The 26,626-nt window shown below is 32.4% G+C and overlaps 2 protein-coding genes across 2 annotated transcripts; both read right to left on the bottom strand.

Moving 5' to 3' along the window:
- Nucleotides 1–12,879: 12,879 nt before the first annotated feature.
- On the bottom strand, nucleotides 12,880–13,920 carry LOC112766703 (17.3 kDa class I heat shock protein). Its single transcript, XM_025812599.2, has one exon. It carries the CDS (start codon nucleotides 13,610–13,612, stop codon nucleotides 13,130–13,132), a length of 483 nt encoding a protein of 160 aa, XP_025668384.1. The 5' UTR covers nucleotides 13,613–13,920; the 3' UTR covers nucleotides 12,880–13,129.
- A 7,306-nt stretch (nucleotides 13,921–21,226) lies between these two features.
- Nucleotides 21,227–22,290, bottom strand: LOC112766702 (17.3 kDa class I heat shock protein). Its single transcript, XM_025812598.2, has one exon. The coding sequence runs from the start codon at nucleotides 21,955–21,957 to the stop codon at nucleotides 21,475–21,477; it is 483 nt and encodes a 160-aa protein (XP_025668383.1). The 5' UTR covers nucleotides 21,958–22,290; the 3' UTR covers nucleotides 21,227–21,474.
- Nucleotides 22,291–26,626: the final 4,336 nt, after the last annotated feature.

Here is a 26,626-nt window from a genome sequence, read left to right as displayed (position 1 = left end):
GTGTATCTGAGTTTCAGGTCGGCTAGCAGTTTCAGGATAAGGAGGAAGTTGTGCTTAGTGTGAAGACTTATAGCATTTGCCGCGGGGTTGAGTACAAGGTATTGGAGTCGGATCATCGCAAGTACTATGGCAAGTGCAAGGAGTTCGGGAGCGGGTGTGTATGGCTAATACGGGTCAGCCTCCGACAGCGCAAAGGAATTTGGGAGGTAAAACGGTACAATGGTCCTCATACTTGTCTAGCCACATCGATCTCTAGTGACCACAGAAAGTTTGATTATCATGTCATATCGGCTTTCATTATGCCCCTGATCAGAGCTGATGCTACAACGTCGATTAAGGTACTTCAGAATGCTACAGAGGCACACTTCGGGTTCAGACCGACATATAGGAGGGTGTGGATGGCCAAACAGAAGGCTGTGGCACAAATTTACGGAGACTGGGAAAAGAGGCCGAGGCACAGTTAGGCACTGGGCAGCAGTTCAGTCAGCATATGCTTAGGGCGATCGAGGCCAACCTGAAGGCTTCAAGGTGTTTCACCGTGATGCAATACGACAAGGACAACTCAGAGTTTACGATGGCTGAGACCACTCTGACATGGGGATTTTCACTTGGCTCATACAGAGTTTCCCTCAAGGATCAGACATGTGATTGTGGCTATTTCCAGGCACTACATTATCCATGCCGACATGCGTTGTCATGCTGTGCATATGCACACCTAACGTGGTCCACCTATGTTCACGAGGTGTATCGACTTAGCTCCGTGTTCGATGTTTATCGGATGGGATTCACTCCTCCTATTCCGAAGGGATTCTGGCCGCCATATGATGGTCCGACCGTCGTTCTGGACCCGGCCAAGAGACGGGCAATGGAAGGACACCCCAGGACTACTAGGATTCAGACTTCGATGGACAAGGCGGACCCGAACCGGCCCAAGAGGTGTGGTCTATGCCTACAACCCGGTCACACAAGTAGGAGTTGTCTCCAGAGAGGAGTGACAGTTGGATCTGCACCTGCCAGTGATGTGTGATGTCTTTCATTATTGTAATGTCATGTTATATTTCAGTTTAGCATTTTATTTCTGTTGTATGGTTTATTGTAAGCAGTAGCTACCTACTATTGATGTTAACTTAAATTTATCAGGCATTATGCTTTTATTGTTGAGTTTACGCGTGCTTTCTAGTGATTCCTTATTTGAATAAAAGTTATTAGTGATTTCTTTTTCATAATACAATAGAACGAAGATACATAACTAATACAGAAATATAAAAATACATGTAAGTTTCCCTAACTTTCCATAAATAAGTGTTCATACATAACTAATACGGAAATACATAAATAAGCGGAGATACATAACTAATACAGAAACACATAAAACATGTAACGGATCCACGAAGTCCTCATATGAGATGTGATCCGGTGAAGCAGCGCTGAAGTCGTCTGACCCGCCGGTCTCTATGTGCAAAGGGGACCTCATCACCACTCCCGTCATCGTCACCGTCCGAGTCATCGTCCCCTCCCTAGGGATCTGCATTTGGCATGACAGCATGCGATGTAGACGGAACGACCTGTGATGAACTGCGCCCCAGAAAGCAGACGGGGGTGTCCCACCAAACGCGAACATGTCGTCGATCGGTCCAGAGGGAGGCTCGTTCAGGTCGACATCTACCCATGCCTGGGATCCAGCAAGCGGAGACCTGCGCCTGGCTAGCTCATCCTCCTGCATGATCATGGTGGTCCGACAACATCTGACCAGGGCTAATATACAGCTGATGCTCCTGCAAACTATCGTCACACGCAGGGACCCCAGCGAAGTAGTCTCCGAATCTGCAACCAGGAATGTCAGCACCCCCTGATCCCCCTACTCCCCCTGAACCCTCGTCCCCCCCACCGCCGTCACTATCCAATCCACCACCGCCACCTCGGGCATGGCTTCGTCCATGACCTCTGACTCCACCTCATCCATGAGGCCTCCCACCTCGCCTCCCACGTCCCCTCCCCTCCATGACATCAATGGCCTCCTCCAGCCATATCCACTCACGCTGGCTAGACCGAGTACCAACACGCTGCCTCTTAGCGACCCTACGGTTGTCCGAAACATTAAGTAGCTGGTCCATATTCGGGCGTTGTCTGGGGCCTCACTCAATCGCCTGAGCTGGTATCGCAGCTGTCCTAGGGTCACCTAGGATGAGCTCTGGTGATAAAAACCTCCTGCCATGCTGATACTACCAATCAAGGTACTCATGAAAAGGTCCTGGATCAGGTACGATATCAAACTGTAGCACGTGCTACTCCCTATCTGACCAATGAATGTGCCAACTCTGCAAACTCAACAGAAACCAACGATCTCCGCCCCTCCCATCCTTTGACATAAGAAAATCTATGTTCAGGATAGCACGTGGCCGACCCTGAACCCCACTAAACTGAGGAAGAACTCGGTCTATCGGATGCCACTCTATAACAGCGAAATAGATCAACGCTGTCGCAGTCCTCCACAAAGTCATATGGCGTGGCTCCAAGATCTCGGGATGTACCACCTGCACCACCTCCGCTAGGCTATATGGCATCCATAGAAACTGCGCATTCAAGTTCAAATTGTTAGTCCACAAAACTAAAAAGGATTAAAATACAACATGAACATGAAAATACTCACATCCCCCGGTTGGAGCAAATCAATTCTCAGCCTCTAATTCACGACACGAGGCCCCTTGTCGCTCAAGCTCGGCTAATAACCTCCCCATCTGAAAATGACAACATTTAGTTAACAATAAATGTAGATGCTAAATAAATGGAAAATAGTTTGCATGACTAAATGGAGACTACCTCGAGGCCAACGGCCAATGGAAAATATCATATTTTTCCGGCCAGAATCCAGGGAACCTCCAAAAGATCCACGATTGGAGGAGCTGCAGTGGACCAGCCAACTTGACGACATTTCTGTTCGCCACAGGCATATGCACTTGTATAGCCATGACAACGTAGCGAAACCCAACTGTACTGACCCATGTCCTCCAACCTAGCAACATACGGCAGCCATCGGATGTGGAGGCGGGTACCTGACTTGTCCCCAAACAGCTGTGTCGATAGGAGCATCATGATGTATGCACGGGCGTACCTCCTAACCGTCTCGTCATCTGCCCCCCGTGGAAGATCACTAAACGTCTCCTCAAACCTTGTACACTTCACTGTGAACTTGTCGATGCAATTCGCATGAGGCAACACCCCGAGCAGCTCCTCAAACCACACCCATGGTGGTCGGCCGCCCTCTATAAACCGCGGAAAGTCTGTCAGGTAGCCGCTAACATACTGACCGTCGATCGGGAGACCAAGGTGGAACGTTACATCCTGTAGGGTTATGGTGCACTCCCCAAATGACATGTGAAATGTATGCATGTTAGGGCGCCATCTCTCTACGAAGGCGCTGACCAACGGCTCATCCAACCGAAACCAACTCTCGTTCAATCTTGCAAGATGGTACAGACCAACCATATGCAAGTAAGGAATGATCCTATCATCCAACCTCATACCATGCTGCCGTCTCATGCTGCTGATGCATCGATGGGGCTGCATAACAATAGAACATAAGTTTTCACATTCGTCACAAAAAAACCTCTCAATGAATCCCAACCAATCCTTTATAGATAGAAATGCTAAGCACTACATTACTCACGATCCAATTTTTCGTATTACTAAAACAGTTACTAATATGAGATAAAAACAGGTTCTTTTTATCAACAAACATCAAAAACAGTAGTTAACCTTGTTCATTACTTTACACCTAACCCTATTCTATAGTTAATGACTCACTAAGACTGACATGAACTAAATTCAAATATCTATTTCTGGATTTATTTTAAAAATCCCACACTAACAGTTCTAACTAACGACTAATTTATTTTAAAAAAATTAAATATTAAAAAAATACTAACCTCGAGGTGGACGACTCCAGCAATATGCGCGACTCCATCAAGTCGATACAGACGATTCTGGTCATCCTCCATGCATGCAAAGTCGATCCAAACCGGGTTGCTTCCAGAGAATCTCGGAACTGGATGGTGGGGTTGGGAGTGGGGGTATGAGTTTCTGGGTTCGAATCAAGTAACTTCGATTTGTTTAAATAGCGAAAAAGCATGTAAATTGAATCAATTTGATTCGAATTATACTCGTTCCAATTGCATGTAAATCGAAGCAAGTCAGTTCGATTTACAAAAGCCCTAAATCGAAACAAGTGGTTTCGATTTATGTTGGTTTTGATTCCGTTGGCTAAATCAAATTAAGTTAATTCGATTTATATGGTTTCTTAGAATTCAGTAATTTCGATTTATTCGTTTTCCTACCACGAACGTAATTCGAATTGAGTTGATTTGATTTGCATTCAAATTATTCTCTCACTTAATTCGAATCATTTAAATTCAATTTACTTCGTATTTGGCTAAATCGAATTCACTTTATTCGATTTATATAGAAATCAACATTGGAACTTTGACGTTGCAAATTTTTGTTTGGGACATTCATGAAAATTTCAAATGTACTTGGTTTAACCAAGTCATTTGCCCTTAAATTAAATATAAATATATGTACATTAATAAAAATAATTATCTCTTTCGATGGCATGAGGGTGCTTTGCGTATTTACACAGAGATTAAATTTTGCTATTTAATCAATAAACATCTGATCTAAATTAAAAAATTTCTTACAATTCTTTACTTATTATAAAATTTTTCTCTAAGAATTAGATTTATATATAATTATGTATGCACATATATGAGTAAAATTTCTTCTTGATTTTTAGCCTTTTTTTTCTCATTTTATCCTTTTTTAATTTAGACAATTCATACCTTAATGATTGAAAAATGACAATTCATCTTTTATCATTCTTTTCATTAGACATTGAGCTCTTATATAAAGTTTTTTGGCAAAAGATGACAGAAAATGCTTACGTGTGATGTAATTTGCACTCAATTTTGCATAATTTGCACTCATTTTGAAAAATCTCTTACAATCCATGTAATTTGCACGATCTGGTCTTCGTTAGCCCTACGTGGATGATAACTATTTGTTTGGACTGTTTAGTTCTTATATAATTATTAAAACAATATTTTAATTAAATAGTTATCATCTCTTTGCAATATCATTTTGATGACTAAATGGATAATAAACAGTCCCAATCAAATAATTATCGTCCATGTAAGATAGGTGAAGATCAAATTATACAAGTTAATGTTACACGTAAGCATTTTTCGTCCCTTTCTGCTAGAGATTCTCAGAGAATTGAAGGAATCATGCATATAATGAAAAGAAAGGATAAAGGATGAATTATCATTATCTAATCGCTAAGGTACAAATTGTCTAAATTAAAAAAGGACAAAGCTCGAAAAGAAAAACTTAGAATTCAAATTTAGAAATAGAATAACTAATTATTTTTATTTTTATTTAATATTCTCAATTATCATACGATTATTATATTCTTGGTGCTAGCAAAGATGTAATAATATTCTATTTGAATTAATATAATTATTTATTTGTTCAAATCACAATAATAATTAAATAATTATTTATTAAAAATTAGAATATTCGTTAGTGTGTGACTCCATATGTTTAACACTAAAATGGTAGTAAATTAGTCATACTAAATTTACTAATCAAGGTTGGTGTCTAACAACACTCATCAACGACTCAATAGTTTGAAGTAATGTATTTTTACTAGGAATTCGAGATGAACAAAGTATAATTTCTTCCATCTTTTTAGCTTTTGATTAACCCTTAGAGTATGATTTAATTGTCAAACTCTAATTTATTACCATTATTATAATGAACCATGAATGATCTAAGAAACTCATTGCTTCATTCATTCAATTCCATTGGCCAATGTTTTATTTATTACAATCATTATAATCATAGAGCTCAAACTCTTTATCGAGAGTGAACAGATTTTTTATTGACTAATTATTAATTCCACAAGTATTTAAATCATACCCAATATCAATTCAACTAACATCCTATGGTATTAGGTGTCCAAAATCAAAGTGTAATAAATATATTTTTTAACAAATATGCATATTATAATCATTAAAAAATTATCAAAATAAGCCAGTTCGATGATCATATCTCTATATGCACTATATATATATATATATATATATATATATATATATATATATATATATATATATATATATATATATATATATATTATCAAGTAAATTATCATTTATTTATAAAATTAAGTGTAGAACAAATACTTTGATGATGTTATGTGTTACTTCTAATTCTAAACATTTAAGTATATTAACTTTTTCAATATCAAAAGTTCCGGTAGATAATAATTCTTTAAATGTTAATGAGTCATCATAATTTTAATGAAATTTAAGAAATTATTTGTTATTTTGTTTTAAATTTATAAATGTGTAAAAATGGATATTTTTTTAAATTTGAACTAAAATATAAAATTTAAATTTCTATTTTTATTTATTTTAATTTTTGTGATATTTTATTTAAATGTAAATAAATATATTTATTTATTGACATTTATGTTTTAAAGTTAATAATTAACTTAAAAATAAAAAATATCAATAATTTATTTTTTATTGGTCCAATTTTATTGGTAATGCCTGCAAAATTGTAAACTTGAATTTTCTTTCTCTATTTTATAGGCATTAACTGCGAAATTGAGTGCATGCAAAATTAAGAGATATTATGTAAAATAATAAATATAGATCTTTTGATATAACGTGATAAATATAATTTTTTATTTATTTAAAAGAAACTTAAGAATTTTTATAAAATATAAATATATATTTTTATATATAGTAACTGATTAATTACTAAATTTTGATATCTAAATAACATAATTAATATATAAAATATACAAATATAAACTAACTGTTTTAATTATTTGAGTAAATACCTAATTCAACCATTGAAAATTATTTCGAATGGACTATAAAATCCTTAACAAAAAAAAAAAAAACTTGACTTTTGATTTTTTCTTTGGGACTGATTAATTCTTGTGTTAACAAATAATATTAACTTTTTTAGCACAAAAATTAATCAATTCTATAAAAATAAAACTCAAAAATTAAATTGAATATTTTTTTTTATCAAAAGTCTCGTTATCCCTGAAATAATTATCAGGGACCCTTTAGAGTTTTCTCTAATTACTTATATATATTGTGGGTTGATGGACATACAACATATACCAATATTGATTTGTTGGTGTTCTTTCAATTTTGGTTCAAGTTTTATCCATCGTGGACTTGGCTTTGCTACAAAGATACCAAGCAAAGCCTGCAAAATAATTTAAGGTAACATGCAAGGAGAGATGGGCTGTGAACACGTGGAGGGTCACAAGGACGTTTCATTAGCGGTGGATGTGACAATATGGGCTATGATTCTTTTTTCTATTTTATTTTATTATTTTATTCTTATTTATTTTTCTTTTAGCCTCTTCTTCATGAATATGGGTTTAACCCTACATCATTTTTTGCCCATATTTAGCCGTCAATCACGTTATGGGTCCACTCTCCATTTTATTTTTATCCCCTTTTTTCACATGTTTCTTTTATTTATACCAATCACCACCTACAAGCCACATCATGAAAAATAAAAAGAAATTTTATACCAAAATAGAAAAAAAAAAAAAAAAAACCCGTATCATAGACAATACATATCTTGATCTATCACATGCTAGTGGGTAATATTTATATTTTTAACTTCTGGGTAAAGTTTGCTATTGTGGATTTTATGGAAAAGTGTAAAAACATGCACAATTGTTCCAACCTCATTAGAGCTTAGATGATTAATTAAAAACAGGCTTATGATTTGGATTTGATGAGAGTAACTATGAAGACGTGTATTGCAAGTTAGTGTAGTGTTGGGACATATTATGTAGCTAATAAGTTTAAGTGTCCGAAACAATTAATAATAATTCACAAAGGCCCACATAGCAATATACAAAAATGAAAAATCAAAAGCTTCATCATCGATGAGTGTTTGCAATTTGTTAATGCCGTCTATCATGCATGCTTGCATGATCCTTATCACTAGCGTGCACTTAAGTCAATCATTTGCAGCTACCAACATGTTAAAGAGAGATAAAGTAATCACATTTTATCTTTCTTTCTTTTTTTTTTAAATTTAAAAATATGCTAATGATGTTAATTGTAGTTATCATGAAGACGGTTGGGTATTTATTTATGCTTGGACCTCATAAATAATATAATTGAAAAGACAATCTCCAAGATTCCCAAAGAGATGGAGAAGGAAGAGTAGAACCAAAGTGCTTCTAGATGTCAATAATTTGTTTCAAATTTTCTTTTCTTTTTTCTTTAAAGGCAAATATTAGTTATTTCTCTTGAAATTTGTCGAAATTCATCAACCGAATTTCCCTTGAATTGTTTGACTTATACTAAGATCCCTTAAATTAGACAATAACAAAAAAAATCCCTTGAATTAATTTTTTTTTTAAGTAATGCTGAACTACTAATATATATATATATATATATATATATATATATATATATATATATATATATATATATATATATATATATATATATATATTCCTAGTTTCCTACCATCCTCTCACCACTTCACTACTGACGAAATTGACTTTTTTAGATTTAGTATCAACTTTCAAGCGTTACTAGTGATTTAGAACACACAGCTTTTACTAGTAATTTGAAATGTTAATTTAGAAACTACACCTTTTTAGATGATCTCTTAAACAGTGAAAATAAAGAAAAACTAAAGGGAATGAAAATTCATGAAATGTCACTGCTTATATTGAAATTATCTCATCGAGCTTCCCCATGTGAATTCTCCTTATTAATGCACACACAAGATAAAATAAAATTGCCAATTTTATGATAAGCTTTAGTTTTTGGTCTTTACTTCTCTAAACATTTTCGTTTTAGTTTAGAAATTCTAAATCTTTTTTTTTTAATGAATTTGGGTCTATTATTTGTAGATATTAAACAAAAAGACAAAAATGATATAATGAAACTAAAATTAAAGTGGTTTATATATAAACAAATTAGGGGAAAAATAATTAACTTAAAAGTTTAATGTACGTTTGTTTTAAAGAATTTTAATTATTATTGGAAATTTTCCATGTAAACATATTATTTTTATATTTGTTTAAAGTTTTAAAATTTAATTCCAGGAATAATTTATTCTCAAGAATAATTCCGTGTCTAAAATTTAAAATTTTATTCCTATTCATAAAAAGAAATATTTGATATTCTCGTATTATGATAATAAAAAAGATAAATAATTAAATTTATTCCTGTAAAATCATTCATTTTTTAAATTTATCTTAGAAAGATTTTTTTTAATCAAATTCACTATTCAAAGATTTTGTTAGTCATATTAATTGATTCTTTTACCATTTTTTTTATTTATGACATTAGAATTTACTAATATGACAGGTTAAGTGTAACACTATAGTATACATCTCACTATTTTAATTAACTTTTAACATAATAAATTTATAAAATAAATCAAATCAATTCCAATTTAAAAATTTAAAAACCTCAAGATCCTCTTTAATTTAGAATTAATTTGATATAATTTTATAAACAGGAATATTTAGTTACTAAAAAATATTAGCAAAAGCCAATGAGTAATAGCTCAAATGGCATAGACTCTCCATACTCAATTAAGAGGTTGCGGGTTCGAGTCTTCTATCTTCCCAAATTTTGCCAATGAGTAATAACTCAAATGGCATAGACTCCCCATACTCAATTAAGAGGTTGTGGGTTCGAGTCTGTTATCTTTCCAATTTTTGCCAATGAGTAATAGCTCAAATGTCATAGACTCCCCATACTCAATTAAGAGGTTGCAGGTTCGAGTCTCCTATCTTTCCAAAATTATTTGCCAATGAGTAATAGCTCAAATGGCATAGTCTCCCCATACTCAATTAAGAGGTTGCGGGTTCGAGTCTCTTATCTTTGGTAAAAAAATAAAATAAAATAAAAAATATTAGCAAAAAATAGTCAAAATTTATCTTATTTAGTAATAATCAATTATTGTAACAATGAATGAATGCTAAATAAGACATGTTCTGACTTTTTTTTATCTTTCTAGTATTAACGTTTCAAAAGATAGCTAGTCCGTCAGATATATGTTCCAGTCTCCTATCTTTCCAATTTTTGTCAATGAGTAATAGCTCAAATGGCATAGACTCCCCATACTCAATTAAGAGGTTGCGGGTTCGAGTCTCTTATCTTTCCAAAATTATTTGCCAATGAGTAATAGCTCAAATGGCATAGTCTCCCCATACTCAATTAAGAGGTTGCGGGTTCGAGTCTCCTATCTTTGGTAAAAAAAAAATAAAATAAAAAATATTAGCAAAAAATAGTCAAAATTTATCTTATTTAGTAATAATCAATTATTGTAACAATGAATGAATGCTAAATAAGACATGTTCTGACTTTTTTTTATCTTTCTAGTATTATCGTTTCAAAAGATAGCTAGTCCGTCAGATATATGTTGTGGTCAATATAATGTCACTTATTCACTTCTACATCCACAAATTTAGAGTGAATACCCCACCTAGGGCTGGAAGTGAGTCAAGCCAGCTCATGAGCCAACTCGAGCTCGACTCGTTAACAGCTCGATAAGCTAAGCTCGTGAGCTGGTGAGCCAAGCTTGAGCCTGAAATTGAGCTCATAAATTAAATGAGCCGAGCTTGAGCTTGGATAAGCTCAGCTCATTAGCTCATGAGCTAGCTCGAATATATATATATATATATATATATATATATATATATATATATATATATATATATATATATATATATATATATATATATATATATTATAACAATCTTAATTATTTAATATTTATATTTATTTTTTACATATAATTTTAATATAGAACATAAATAAAAAATTTATAATTTATTGATAGATAAACAATATATAAAATTGATGTTTTCAAATATTTTTAAAAATATATAAGTTATAATTTATTGATATAAAATTATAGATTATGTATCTATGTTTTTCTTATTTGAGCCAGCTCGTGAGTTTTTGGTGAGCGGAGCTTGAACTTAAGAAATAAGCTCGATTGTTAATGAGTCGAGCCGTGAGCCAAGCTCAATTTTCATGAGCCGAGCTTGAGCTTGGTCTAGCTCGGCTCACTTCCAGCCCTAACCCCACCCTAGGGGTGGCAAACGGGCCTAAACCCGCTGGGCCGGCCCGCGTAACCCGCCAAAAAGGCGGGCTGGACAGGGAAATTAGGACTGTCAAATAGCAAAAGCCCGCCTAACCCGCACCGCTTAAACCGCGGGCTTTGGCGGGGCGGGGCGGGCTTAGTATTTTTTTCTCAAGGAGTATTTTTACAATTTTGTTTGCCAAAACCCAACTTCTCCCAACCCAACTTACAAGAGAATGAAGATGAAAATTGAGTGTTTTGGATTATGTTTATTTTGTTTTAGAGACTATTTATAATTATGTTTTGGATGATGTTTATTTTGCTTTGGGAATAATATTTATAATTACAAAGACTTTAATGTTTGTGAATATAAAAATTATAATTTGTTTATACTTTTAGAAATTATAATAGTTAAAAGTAAAAAATAGAAGAGATTTTTTTATACTTTTATATATATTATTTAATAGTTAAAAGTAAAAAAAAAAAGATATTTGGCGGGCTTAGTCCGCCGGCCCACCAGCCGGCTATTAGGCGGGGCGGGCTGGGATTTTTGGACCGCCTCACTAGGCAGGGCGGGCTTCTGGCGGGGCGGGGCGGGGCGGGCTTCCCCGCTTGCCACCCCTACCCCACCCTACTCCTGACAATTATTTCAAAAGGACAATGAGACCCCCAAGAAAAAAAAAATCCAATTTGGCTCTGATTTTTTTTTGGACTGATTAGCTTCTGTGCCAAAAAAATAACATTGATTTTTTTTTTCGGCACAAGGGTCTCCTTTCGAAGTAATTGTCAAGGTTGGGTTGGTTGGGTTGAATTTTTTTTTGTTTTGTCAAGGATCTCGTTGTCTTTCGAGATAATTGTTAGGGGCTGTTTTTTTTTTTTACAAATTTAATATTATCAACAAAAATGATAGAAAAACCAATATAACTAACTTAAAATCTTTAAAAGATAAACTTGATCAAATTTTTTTAAAAAAAAATTAATTTGAAAAGTAGATAATTTTTCAGAGATGCCTATAATTGCTAAGGCTTGATTTGAAAAACAAAAAGAGTACTTTATATCCTTCAATTACTAGGCTTTTTTTTTTAATCAAAGAGTTCTTGTTATTGACGTTGAAAAGTAAAAATAAACAATTTCCAACCATTTATAGCACTAAAAGACAAGGTTTTGTTTTATAATATTTAAATATAATTTGTAGAAAATATAATTTCTTGGAGTATTTTTTATAGCCTTAAATCAAATTCAGCTAACTATATTTATCTCTATATTTGAAATTAGTTGCGAAACTTAAAGTCCCACTATATATATATATATATATATATATATATATATATATATATATATATATATTGGAAAAATTTCAAGTGTACCAAGAAACACTGGTGTCTAGAACACGAGTATTTTCGATGGTCAAGGTCCATTTAAAGGTTTGCCGCTGGCCAATGAATTGCTGCATGCACAAGACGGGATTCAAACCCCCGACTTTTGTTTAAATAGACGAATGAACTGACCACTCGACCAACCCAAGTTGGTTTGAAAAGATATATTTAATTGTGTATAATTGCTGAGGCTTGATCTGAAATAGGCCCAATTCCAATTTAGATGCCCTGGGCTAGCCAACCTCTACGTTAATAGGCTTATTCTCAGTTAGAAAAAAAAAAAGCTTTTCTTTCTGCTTAATCAAAGCCAGAATAAATTCCAGACCAAAAAAACAAAAGCCATAATAAATTCATGACAAAACAAATGCCAGAATTACATTATAAAGCAATTACATAAAGTCATTAACATAAAAAACATACACACAAAGAAAATCAAAACCACACTGATGTAATTAGCAGCACTGGAGCAGAGTCCACATCTGCACTCAACAACCATAGATACATATGTATTATTATACTATATATTTAATTTTATTTCGCAAACTGCTTAGCCCGCCATCTGGAGGGGCTTTCACATCGGGCTTTAACTTTAAGGCTCTTCAGCCGGTGATCTGAATGGGCTTGACATCGGGCTTCTTAACTTCCTCCTTGGGAACCGTAACAGTAAGCACCCCGTTCTCCATGGAAGCCTTCACCTGCTCCAACTTAGCATTCTCCGGCAGCCTAAACCGTCTCAGGAACCTTCCGCTGCTTCGCTCCATGCGGTGCCACGTGTCACCCTTATCCTCCTTCTCCTTGCTCCTCTCGCCGCTAATCTGAAGCACCCTGCCTTCCTCGATCTCGACCTTCACTTCCTCCTTCTTGAGTCCCGGAAGGTCGGCCTTGAACACGTGCGCCTCAGGTGTCTCCTTCCAGTCGATGCGGGTGTTGGCGATGGCGGTGGTTTCGTTGGCGAAGTCGGAGCGAGGAGCGGAGAGTGCGGCGGAGGGGAAGTCCTGGAATGGGTCCCAGACGTCGAGGGAGAATGGGTCAAAGATGTTGGTCCTCCGCCCTGTTCCGAAGAAGCTTGGAATCAGCGACATTATTGGTTTTGTTTTGAAGAAAAATAGTCACAGAAAGATGAAGGTTTAGCTGCGTATTTACTTCGTTTCTGATAGAATGCATTGGAATGAAATGAGAGCGTGTATATATAGTGTGTGTGAAAATGTTTCGAGATGGTTCAAGATTAGGATTATGGAGGGGGAAGAGTGGAGAAGGGTTTAGAGGGTTCTGTAATTGGGAATGATGGTTTTCTGTTTCCGAATAGACGTGAACGTGGGTGAAGGATGAAGATCTTTCCCGAACAATGGAGAATTAGAACACACAGCTTTTACTAGTAATTTGAAATGTTAATTTAGAAACTACACCTTTTTAGATGATCTCTTAAACAGTGAAATTGCCTATTGTGAAAAAAAAAATAAAATAAAGAAAAACTAAAGGGAATGAAAATTTATGAAATGTCACTGCTTATATTAAAAGGTAAATGCTATGGTGTTTAAAATGGTGCCTATATATTAAAAAGAGTTAAAAATTAATATTTAATTTAAAAGATATAAAAATAAATAATTTTTAAAAATTCAAAACCTACTATAAAAAAAAAGTTAGGTAAAATTTAGACACCAAATCATAAGCACCATAGAATTGGCCATATTAAAATTATCTCATTGAGCTTCCCCATGTGAATTCTCCTTATTAATGCACACAGAATATAAAATAAAATTGCCAATTTTATGATAAGCTTTAGTTTTTGGTCTTTACTTCTCTAAACATTTTCGTTTTAGTTTAGAAATTCTAAATTTTTTTTAATGAATTTGGGTCTATTATTTGTAAATATTAAACAAAAAGACAAAAATGATATAATGAAACTAAAATTAAAGTGGTTTATATGTAAACAAATTAGGGGGAAAAATAATTAACTTAAAAGTTTAATGTACTTTTGTTTTAAAGAATTTTAATTATTATTGGAAATTTTTCATGTAAACATATTATTTTTATATTTGTTTAAAGTTTTAAAATTTAATTTCCAGGAATAATTTATTCTCAAGAATAATTCCGTGTCTAAAATTTAAAATTTTATTCCTATACATAAAAAGGAATATTTGATATTTTCGTATTATGATAATACAAAAAATAAATGATTAAATTTAGGTTTAATTATTCTGTTGTTCTTTATAGTTTCGTGAAATTTTTAATTAGGTCTCTATATTTTTTTTAATTGGGTCCTGTACCAAATTTTTTTTTAATTAAGTCCCTATTAGTAGTAATTGGCTTAATTTTATAGGGACCCAACTAAAAAAAAAAGAATTGATACAAGGACCTAAATAAAAGGAAAAAAGTGTAGGGACCCAATTAAAAAAAAATTGGTACAAGAACTCAATTAAAAGAAAAAAAATATAGGAACCTAATTGAAAATTTTGCAAAACTATAGGGACCAGCAGAATAATTAAACCTTAAATTTATTTCTGTAAAATCATTCCTTTTTTAAATTTATCTTAGAAAGACTTTTTTTAATAAAATTCACTATTTAAAGATTTTAAGTTGGTAATTGATTCTTCTGTCACTTAGTGACACCACAATACACATCTCACGGTTCTAATTAACTTTTAACATAATAAATTTATGAAATAAATCAAATCAATTCTAAATTTAGAAATTTAAATACCTCAAGGTTCTCCTTAATTTAGAATTGATTTGATATAATCTATGATGCACGGACACTGACACAGACACAGGACATACCGACACACGAATTTTAAAATCTTACATGACACGGGAACACGCATACATATAAAATATAAAGTAAAATTTTTAATTATTTTTAATGTCTTATTTTAATTATATCAAGTATTTAAAATATGTTGTGATAAGATCAAATGAGGTGGATGACCATCATTCAATATGGGCGGCTCACATTCTTAAGTAGGTTGTTACCACATCCATTAAATGCATATGTAGTTTATGATATGCGGATAAACTGACTAAATAACGCAATGTTGTCGCATCCACTACGGGAAATACATTTCTTCATAATCTATACCGGATATTTGTGAAAACCTTATACCACAAGTCGGGCTTTGTAGCGCACAACTTTATTTTTCTCATTTCATTTTCTCACAAATACCCATCGGTATCCAACAGATTTTACATCTTCTGGTGTACGGACTACACGTCCAAAGACTTCACGTTTTATAAGTGAGTCAAGCTCAGCCTTCATGACTTCTTCCCATTTTGGCCAATCACTCATTTGTTGACATTCATCGACTGATCTTGGCTCAAGATCCTTATTTTCATGCATGATATTCAATGCCACATTATAAGCAAATATTTCATTGATAATTGTCTTATTTCGGTCCCATTTCTCTCGTGTAAAGACATAATTTATCGAGATCTCGTCATTTTCACAATTTTCAGGTACCTAAACGTCTTCTGGCGTTAAAACTATATCAAAATTTTGGACAACTGCAGGTGTCTCTACTATGTCTTTTTCAACAGGAATCGTATTTACCTCTTTTTTTTTCCGAGAATTTTTGTCTTTGGAACCGACAGGCATGCCACGCTTCTGGCGTGAATTTGCTTCAGTGGCTACTTGTTCTACTGGGACATCGATTCGAATTAGGGCATTTTTCGCTGGTATATAAGATTTAGTTATCTTCTTTGTATTGAAAAATGCATTAGGCAATTCATTTGCTATTCTTTACAAATGTATAATCTTTTGAATTTCTAGTTCACATTGCCCTAATTGAGGATCCAAATGCATCAAAGATGATACATTCCAATTAAGTTCCTTTTCAGGAAGCTTATTCTCTCCCCCTAATGTTGGAAATTTTGATTCATCAAAATAACAATTCGTAAATTAGGCTTTAAATATATCCCCAATTTGTATCTCAAGATACCTTACTATAGAAGGAGAATCGTATCCAACATATATCCCCAATTTTCTTTGGGGTCCCATTTTGGTGCGAGAAGGTGGTGCAATGGGAACATATATCGCACACCCAAATATCCTTAAATGGGAGACATTTGGCTACTGGCCAAAAGCTAATTGCATAGGAGAGAACTTATGATAACTCGTTAGCCTCAAACGAATAAGTACTGCGACATGTAAAATAGCATGCCCCCAAACCGAGATTGGGAGATTTGTTCTCATAAGTAAGGGTATAGCAATTAATTGGAGGCGTATAATAAGTGATTCTGCTAACCCATTTTATGTGTGAACATAAGCTATTGGATGTTCAACACTTATTCCATTAGCCATACAATAAGCATCAAAAGCTTGGGAAGTAAATTCACCAGTATTATCAAGACGAATTGCTTTGATTGGATTTTCTGGAAATTGTGCTTTTAATCGAATAATTTGAGCAAGTAATCTCGCAAACGCCAAGTTGCGAGAAGATAATAAGCACACATGTGACCATCTCGAAGATGCGTCTATTAGGACCATAAAATATCTAAAAGATCCACATGGTGGATGAATAGGTCCACATATATCACCTTGAATCTTTTCTAGAAATTTAGGGGACTCAAATCCAATCTTTACTGGTGATGGCCTTAAAATTAAATTTTTCTGAGAACATGCAGCACAACAAAATTCACTAGTTTTAAAAATCTTCTGGTTCTTTAGTGAATGTCCATGGGAGTTTTCAATAATTCTTCACATCATAGTTGTTCTCGGATGACCCAATCGATCGTGCCAAGTTATAAATTCATTTGGGTTAGTAAACTTCTGGTTTCCAATGGCATGTGATTCAATTGCACTAATCTTGGTATAATATAACCCAGATGAAAGTGAGGGTAATTTTTCTATTATAAACTTTTTATTTAAATCATGAGTTATGATACATAAATACTCATGATTTTTCTCATTCATTATTTCAATATGATATCCATTTCGGCGAATATTTTTAAAACTCAACCAGTTCCTCAGAGACTTGGTAGATAATAGTGCATTATTTATTATAAATTTTGTTCCTCCATGAAACAAAATTATAGCTCTTCCAGAGCCTTCTATCACATTGCCTGAGCCAATAATAGTATTAATATATTCTTCATTTGAAACAAGATGGGTAAAATATATATCACTTTTGAGAATTATGTGCGAACTTGCACTATCCGCATGGCATACATCTTCATTCTATGTCATTGCCATTCTCTTAAAAGACAAATAATAATAATAAAATGAGAAAAAGTACATGCACAGTAAAATTATTCACATGAATACTTAACAAACACACATATTAAACTATTCCAACATTGATCAAATAGGCAATATTTCCTTTAGGATTCTCAAAGAAATTAGATACATCATAATGAGTGGTGAAATTTTCATCATTTGAAACAAAATTTGTTTTCTTTCCTTTGTCATCCTTTTTCAAGAATGCTGGATAAAAATCAACTAGGTGCCTTGGGGTACGACAGGTACGTGACCAATGGCCCTTTCCACCATAACGGAAGCATTTATCCTCAATTGATTTACTTTGCCCATTATTTCTTTCTTTATCCCACTTCTAGTGAGATTCTTTCTTGTGAATATAATTCTTATTTCTTCCATAATTTTTCTTATTACAAAAATCTTGCCATTTACCTCTTCTAGGGTTATGATTTGCCGCATTTGCTTCAAGAAATGGGGCGGCGCCAGCTGGGCGCACTTCATGATTTCTTAAAAGCAACTCATTGTTGCGTTCAACAACAAGAAGGCAAGAAATTAGCTCAGAATATTTTTTTAAATCATTTTTCTCGATATTGCTGCTGCAGGAGCACATTCGAGGCATGGAAGGTCGAGAAAGTTTTCTCTAACATATCGGGTTTGAGGAAGTATCACCGTCTTTTGATGATTATACCTAGAGGTGCACGCGGATCGGATCAGATATGGCCAAAATTTTGATCCGATCCTCACTAAAATCATCGGATCGGATCGGATCCAATATCCGCAGTTTTTAAGGTTGGATCCGATCCGATTCGATTCGCACATTTGTGGATCGGATCGGATCGGATATCAGATATATCCGCAAAATACACAAATATTTTTAAAAGCTTATTTTTATTAAAAAATATCAATAAGATTTATTTTTCTATTCTTTTAAATATGTTTACTCTTAAAATAATATTAAACATACTTTTTTTAAATAATAAATTAAAATAATACAACATATATGATAATTATTGGTTAAAATAAAACATAAAAAGAATATTTACTTATTTATTTCTTTATTTTTGCAGATACGCGGATATGCAGATACCAACACAAAATTCGCAATCCGATCCGAAAGCCTTGCGGATCGGATCCATATCCATAATTTTCGGATCAAATTCGGATAAATACCGCGGATATGTGGATCGGATCCGATCCATGAACATCCCTAATTATACCTTTCTTCAGGGTCTTTTCACAGATCTGCAGGATCTTTTAATGTGAGATATTCATTTTTCAATCATACGTCAAGATGACGACGAAGAAAAATCATAGCTTTAGCTTTATCCTTCTGGGATCTATTATTTCCAGCTTTTATGGTATCTCTAAGATCCATTGAATCAAGATGGATTTTAGCATCAATTATCCATGATAAATAATTGTTTCTAGATATATCAAGAGCATTAAATTCAAGATGAGAGAGTTTCGACATAATAAAAATTTGTTACCTGAAGTCTTCTAAAATTTGGTTAGAGTCTCGTGCTGATAACGTGTTATAAAATGACTAGATAAATAAATAAGGAAGATGTAACAAATATAAAAATATAAAGAGAGAGAAGAGTGTGTCAGCAAGAGAGAGAAAGAGAGAGAAAGAGAGAGAGAAAGAGAGAGAGAATGCACACAGGAGGTAACATTTTCAACTCTCATTAAGTTCATCTTTTTTTTTTTTGAGATAATCCTAAATGGTCATCGAAGGGGGAGTGTTGTGATAAGATCAAATGAGGTGGATGACTATCATTTAATATAGGCGGCTCACATTTTCAAGAGAGATGAACTTAATGAGAATTGAAAATGTTACCTCCTGTGTGCATATAAATAGGAGTGTGATATGAAGCAAATAAATACAATCAATAAAATTCTCTCTCTCTCTCTTATATTGACACACTCTTCTCTCTTTATATTTTTATATTTGTTACCTCTTCCTTATTTATTTATTTAGTTATTTCATAACAAAATATATTTTTATTTTAATAAATAATAATATATACTATATTTAAATTTATTTTAAGAACATATGTTAAGAATAAGACTGGACACGCTGACATGTAATGGCATTTAGGTGTGTCCAGGCGTGTCCAGAGAAAATTTTTTTTTATTAAGACACGGTTTGACACAGCAGACACGCGTGTCAGACAAGTGTTAATGAGTGTTGTGTTCGAAATGTGTCCGACATGCAGACACGACAACTCAACGAAGTGTCTGTGCTTCATAGGATATAATTTCATAAACAGAAATACTTAGTAACTAAAAAATATTAGCTAAAAACAGTCAAAACTTATCTTATTTAATAATAATAAATTATTATAATAATAAATAAATGTTAAATAAGACATATTCTAACTTTTTTTTTTTATCTTTTTAGTATTACCTTTTTAGAAGATAACTAGTTCAGTAGATATATGTTATGGTCAATGTGATGTCACTTATTCACTTAACGTGCTATATCAACAAATTTAATATTGTCAACAATAAAAATGACCGAAGAACTAATATAACTAACTAAAAATCTTTAAAAGATAAACTTGATCACAAATTTTTTTTAAAAATCAATTTAAAAAATAAATAATTTTCACGAGATGCGTATAATTGCTGAGGCTTGATTTGAAAAACGTAAAGAATACTTTATATCCTTCAATTACTATGCTTTTTTTTTTTATCAAAGAGTTCTTGTTATTGACGTTAAGAGTTATTTTGAAAAGTAAAAATAAACCATTTCCAACCATTTATAGCACTAAAAGACAAGGTTTTGTTTTATAATATTTAAATTAATTTGTAGAAAATATAATTTCTTGGAGTATTATTTATAGCCTTAAATCAAATTCAGCTAACTATATTTATCTGTATAATTGAAATTAGTTGTGAAACTTAAAGTCCCAATATATATATATATATATATATATACATTACATCAAAGAATGCAAAAGAGATGTCTATTGTTGTTTTCGGTAATTCAAAAGATATGTCAATTTTTTTGGTCTGGAAAAGATATATTTAATTGTCTATAATTGCTGAGGCTTGATTTGATAGAGGCTCAATTTAGATGCCCTGGGCTAGCCAACCTTGACGTTAGTAGGCTTCTTCTCAGTCACAAAAAAATAAATTCATGCCAGAATAAATTCCAGACCAAATTATAAAAGCCATAATAAATTCATGACAAAACAAATGCCAGAATTATGTATGAATATGAAAGAGATTGGGCCTAATCCACCAATTAATATTTAGCTTATAATGCTTTCCATCCACCAAAGGAGAAGAGTAAAGAGTTGTAGCATTAAAGAGTTGTACAACGGAATTGTCAGTTTAGTTTCGACTTTGTTATTTACCATCGTAGCTGTATTCTCTGCAGTTTGCACCAAACTTGCCCCGATTTTTCTTTTATCACACTGCATACAATCTTTAGAGCAAATAACTACACACTAATTCACTAATAAGCACACAGCAAAACAGCACAATTATACTCACAAGACTGTTAAAAGAAAAAGAAGCTCTTGCATTACATTATAAGGCAATTACATAAAGTCATTAACATAAAAAACATACACACAGAAAATCAAAACCACACTGATGTAATTAGCAGCACTGGAGCAGAGTCCATATCTGCACTCAACAACCATAGATACATATTTATTATTATACTATATATTTAATTTTATTTCGCAAACTGCTTAGCCCGCCATCTGGAGGGGCTTTCACATCGGGCTTTAACTTTAAGGCTCTTCAGCCGGTGATCTGAATGGGCTTGACATCGGGCTTCTTAACTTCCTCCTTGGGAACCGTAACAGTAAGCACCCCGTTCTCCATGGAAGCCTTCACCTGCTCCAACTTAGCATTCTCCGGCAGCCTAAACCGTCTCAGGAACCTTCCGCTGCTTCGCTCCATGCGGTGCCACGTGTCACCCTTATCCTCCTTCTCCTTGCTCCTCTCGCCGCTAATCTGAAGCACCCTGCCTTCCTCGATCTCGACCTTCACTTCCTCCTTCTTGAGTCCCGGAAGGTCGGCCTTGAACACGTGCGCCTCAGGTGTCTCCTTCCAGTCGATGCGGGTGTTGGCGATGGCGGTGGTTTCGTTGGCGAAGTCGGAGCGAGGAGCGGAGAGTGCGGCGGAGGGGAAGTCCTGGAATGGGTCCCAGACGTCGAGGGAGAATGGGTCAAAGATGTTGGTCCTCCGCCCTGTTCCGAAGAAGCTTGGAATCAGCGACATTATTGGTTTTGTTTTGAAGAAAAATAGTCACAGAAAGATGAAGGTTTAGCTGCGTATTTACTTCGTTTCTGATAGAATGCATTGGAATGAAATGAGAGCGTGTATATATAGTGTGTGTGAAAATGTTTCGAGATGGTTCAAGATTAGGATTATGGAGGGGGAAGAGTGGAGAAGGGTTTAGAGGGTTCTGTAATTGGGAATGATGGTTTTCTGTTTCCGAATAGACGTGAACGTGGGTGAAGGATGAAGATCTTTCCCGAACAATGGAGAATTACCCTCCATCTTAATCAAAAGTTTTGATTTCATTAGGAATACGAATATGGGCCACAAGCCCACACGTCCCTTTATTACTTGATGAGTAATGCTCTCGAAAACAAATTAAAAATAAAGAAAAAGGTATATGTTCAAAAATTTTAATTTGATTTTGAAAATTTTAGGTAATTATCTAAAAATTTAATTTTTATGCATAAAGTAGTTTTATATAAACATTTAATGATATAATGTCACATTATCAAAATAACTATTTTTTATATTAAAAATATTATTTGTACACTAATTTCAGTCACCACTTTTAACCATTGTATATAAATATGATAAAATGTCGTATATATATATGGTGTTATAAAAATAACCACAATACACCTACGCACCAAAACAGAATCATGATGCGCAGCACTATTGCTCCTCAGTTTTTTCTCTTTTCCACGGTGTTATAGAAATAACCACAATATACCTCAACGTCGTTTTCTCTTCTCTTCTCAGTGCGCTTCACTCTCTTCTTCTCGGCGTGCTTCATTCTTCTCTTCTAATCGAAGGTGAATTTCTCAAATCAATCAATGCATTACGTTGATTTGTTTTGGTTCTTCTTATCTTAGTGTTTTGATTTTATTTTTATTGGCCAAAATTAAAAAATTTGTTGTTTATAAGAGTAAAATCTAGAATTCAATGGAATCTATAAACTCTTTGCTCTCCTTTTTACAGTGTCCTTCACTTTTCTCATCTAATCAAAAGTGAGTTACTCTCATCAATCACTTATCAATTCAATTTCATTCCCTTTCTTTTGATTTATTTTTTTTAATTCTAGGATTTTGATTCTTTAATTGTGAAGTTTGTAGTCAGAATTGGAAAAGCTTTGTTGTTCTTTCAAATAGAATTTAGAATCTAACTAGTATTTTTATCGGTAATAACATCATGAGAATATAAATTTTTTAAAATTACAGTCTACTTTGTTCTGATAATATAGATTATGCATGACACAGAAGATTTATAAAATCAAATCACTTTTACAAAAAAAAGTCGTAGGTTGACAAAAGTCTCTGACTAAGAAGACCAAAGTATCTGCAGATAAAAAATCAAATAATAAGATTTTTAGTTATTATTTTATATGAAAAATAATTTTTTATGAATAATTAATTTTAACATTCGTTATCTAAAATTTAAAATATTTAGATCGAAAAACTGTCACTAAAAATATTATGACAGTTTAAATAGTCATTAAATATGTCTAAAAACTATCATAAGAACTAGTAATTTAGTGACGGTTTCAAATCGTCGCTAAATTGTGACGGTTTAAAATAGTCATGAAATATAAGAAAAAACCGTCATAGGATTTAGTAATTTAACGACAGTTTCAAAACATCGCGAAATATAATACCTCTACAAATGTTACAAATTAGTGACGGTTTTATATTTTAAAAACCGTCATAAACAATTTAGCCACACTCTGTATCAACGGTGGTCCAAAATCGTCACTATGTCAGCTAGCGACGCTCAAATCTGTAACATTTTTTTTAACCGTCGCAAGACTATTTAGTGACAGTTAAACATTAAAAAAACTGTAGCCAAAATACTATTTTGTTGTAGTGGTTGTACATAGTTGCAGTTGTAGATAAATATTTAAATGACATTACTAAAATCGTATGAGATAAATATGTCTATTCATAATAAGTTGTTAATTAAGTTTATTTTTAATTATCTTTTTAAAGAAAAAAGGAAAAAAAATTAAATTGGTTGCATAGATGATTAATCAAAGAAAATATTTCATGATGAGAATATGAAAACATTATAATTTTGCATCACTATACGTGTTTGAATTTTTGATTAATTAATATTTTTCTGCCTTTTAATTGTCAGATTGCCAAAGTAAAATTTGAGATTTGTCAATTACATAAGATGGACATGAAATACATAATAGTTGGGACAACTATGAGACTCAATCTTGTTATCACATAATATATTGGTTTGTCAAGATCTTTACCAGCTATATCATCGCTAAGAGTAATTGATATAGATGTGACAGAAGGTTTGAAAAATGGAAAGCGTTTTTGTAGATAAATTATGGTCAATTGCAAGTTCACATATTTTGACAGATAGAATGTAAATTTAATTATTCTGCTGATTTTTATAATTTTGTAAAATTTTTAATTAAATTTTTTTATTTTTTATTTTTTAATTAAATTTTTACATCAATTTTTTTTAAATTAAGTCTCTTTTAATAGTAATTAGTTTAATTATTATATAAGAATCTAATTAAAAAAATTGGTGTAGGAATCCAAATAAAAAGAAAAAATATAGGGCCTAATTAAAAATAAAATTTGGTGCAAAGACTTAATTAAAAAGAAAAAAAAAGTATAGAGACCTAATTAAAAATTTTGCGAAACTATAAGAATCAACAGAATAATTAAATCTAGAATGTAATCTGAAATATAATTTACTAGAAAAATTTTCAATCATGTGCATTGCTGTTAAAGTAGAGGTTGTACAAAAATTTAAAGAACTGACAAAATTGATATGTATTTGTGTGTTGATTAGTTTACAATTTAAAACGTGTTTTATTATAATATTGTTATCACAATAAACTTTAATTTGAATTCTTGAGTTTGATTATTGATATGTTTGTTTTACATGAATTCCAAACTTGATTATAATATGATTAAAGAATGAGTTTGAATTTGGATTTGAATTTTTATTGTCTTAAGCGCGTTTGATTATAACCAAATTTTATAATATGTTTGGAGCGTATTTGATTATTATTAATCTAATTATATCATAAAATTGATAATCAAATACGTCCCAAATCATAAATTAAAATTAATTTATAATAACACCCTCAAAGTTGTAATCAAACTCAAAAATCTGAAATAGTTAAAAAATTATATTATAATCAAATACGCTCAAAATCATAATTCAAAATCTAATTATAATCAAATAAAATTTAAATTAATAATCAAACTCTATAATCCAAAGAAAGTCCAAAATTCAAACTCCTGTCTATATTGCTTTGCCCCTATTTCTATTTTGACTACAACACTAAGAGAGTGGACCACTAAAATTTAAGGGATTCACAACTAAAAATTGAGAGCCATATAATCCAAACAAATAAATTAACAATTTATATTAATCAAGATTGTATCATTACATATCAGCATATATGAAATCCATATGATATGAACATTACACTTAAAAATCTCTAAAACCTAATGCCTTTTGATAAGACGATAGAAAAAGATTCACCTAAATACATATAAATATAAAAGTTCTATACTGCATATTATAGATAATCAGTTCTACACATTTGAGCCAGTTGCTTCTTCCATCTTCATCACCAACTCAAACTATCATATATTCATGAATCTAACACACATAATAGTTAACATTTAACAAGGAGAACATGCAAGGTTGAATATGATTATAATACGAAAATGAACTTTGTTTTTTATTCTTGAGTTTTTAAATAAATCACACTATGAACATGCTTGATTATAATTGGATTTTCAAGATAAGTTAGATCAACTTAACTAGATAAAATTAACTCCAATTTCAAATTAAAAAAAAAAAAAGAATGAAAGCTATTTGGTTTAATATTACATACTCTTCCCTTAAATTACATGCTCTAAGACAAACATGACTCTAAGAAGAATACATTATAATTGGTTGAACTACCAAAATCATACATGTACAATAGAGGATTTATTCGGCAGGCTGGAAGAAAGATCTTCAAGGATTCAATCCAGCAACAAAGTATGTCTTTACACATTTCAACTGATTACAATGTTATTATATCATGTTTTAAAACCTGAGCATAATCAAACAGATTCTAAATCATATCACAAAAATTCAGTTATAATCAAACATGCCAAAAGTAACATCAACTATGTTATAATTAAACATGTTGTAATATCATGTTTTAAATACAAGGCATAATCAAACTCATTCAATACAATAATCAAACAGACTCTAAATTATATCACAAAAATTCAATTATAATCAATTAAAAACAAAATTAGAAAAATGAGACTCCAACTCATATCGCAAACAGATTCCAACTCCTTTTTTCTCTTATGAAAATTAAAAAGAAAAAAATGAAAATGCTGCAATATTCGCAGAAACAGATTTTTAATTCTACTTCAACATCCATCTTTGAGAAAGTAAACTCCATGTGCATTAAAAATTTCAGAGAACTAGAACACACAAAGCTATCAGCTAAGTTGAAATTCTTCGAGTAGAATTCAAAAACCGAAAAAAACAAGATAATGCAAAAAGTAAACTCCACATGCATTGAAATTTTCAGAGAACTAGAACACACAAAGCTATCAGCTAAGTTGAAATTTGTCGAGTAGAATTCAAAAACCAAAAAAAAATCAAAATAACGCTACAAACATTAATCATC

This window comes from Arachis hypogaea, chromosome 17, assembly GCF_003086295.3.
Source record: "Arachis hypogaea cultivar Tifrunner chromosome 17, arahy.Tifrunner.gnm2.J5K5, whole genome shotgun sequence".
In the NCBI taxonomy this organism is placed as follows: domain Eukaryota; kingdom Viridiplantae; phylum Streptophyta; class Magnoliopsida; order Fabales; family Fabaceae; genus Arachis; species Arachis hypogaea.
This window is presented reverse-complemented; position numbering and strand designations above follow the sequence as displayed.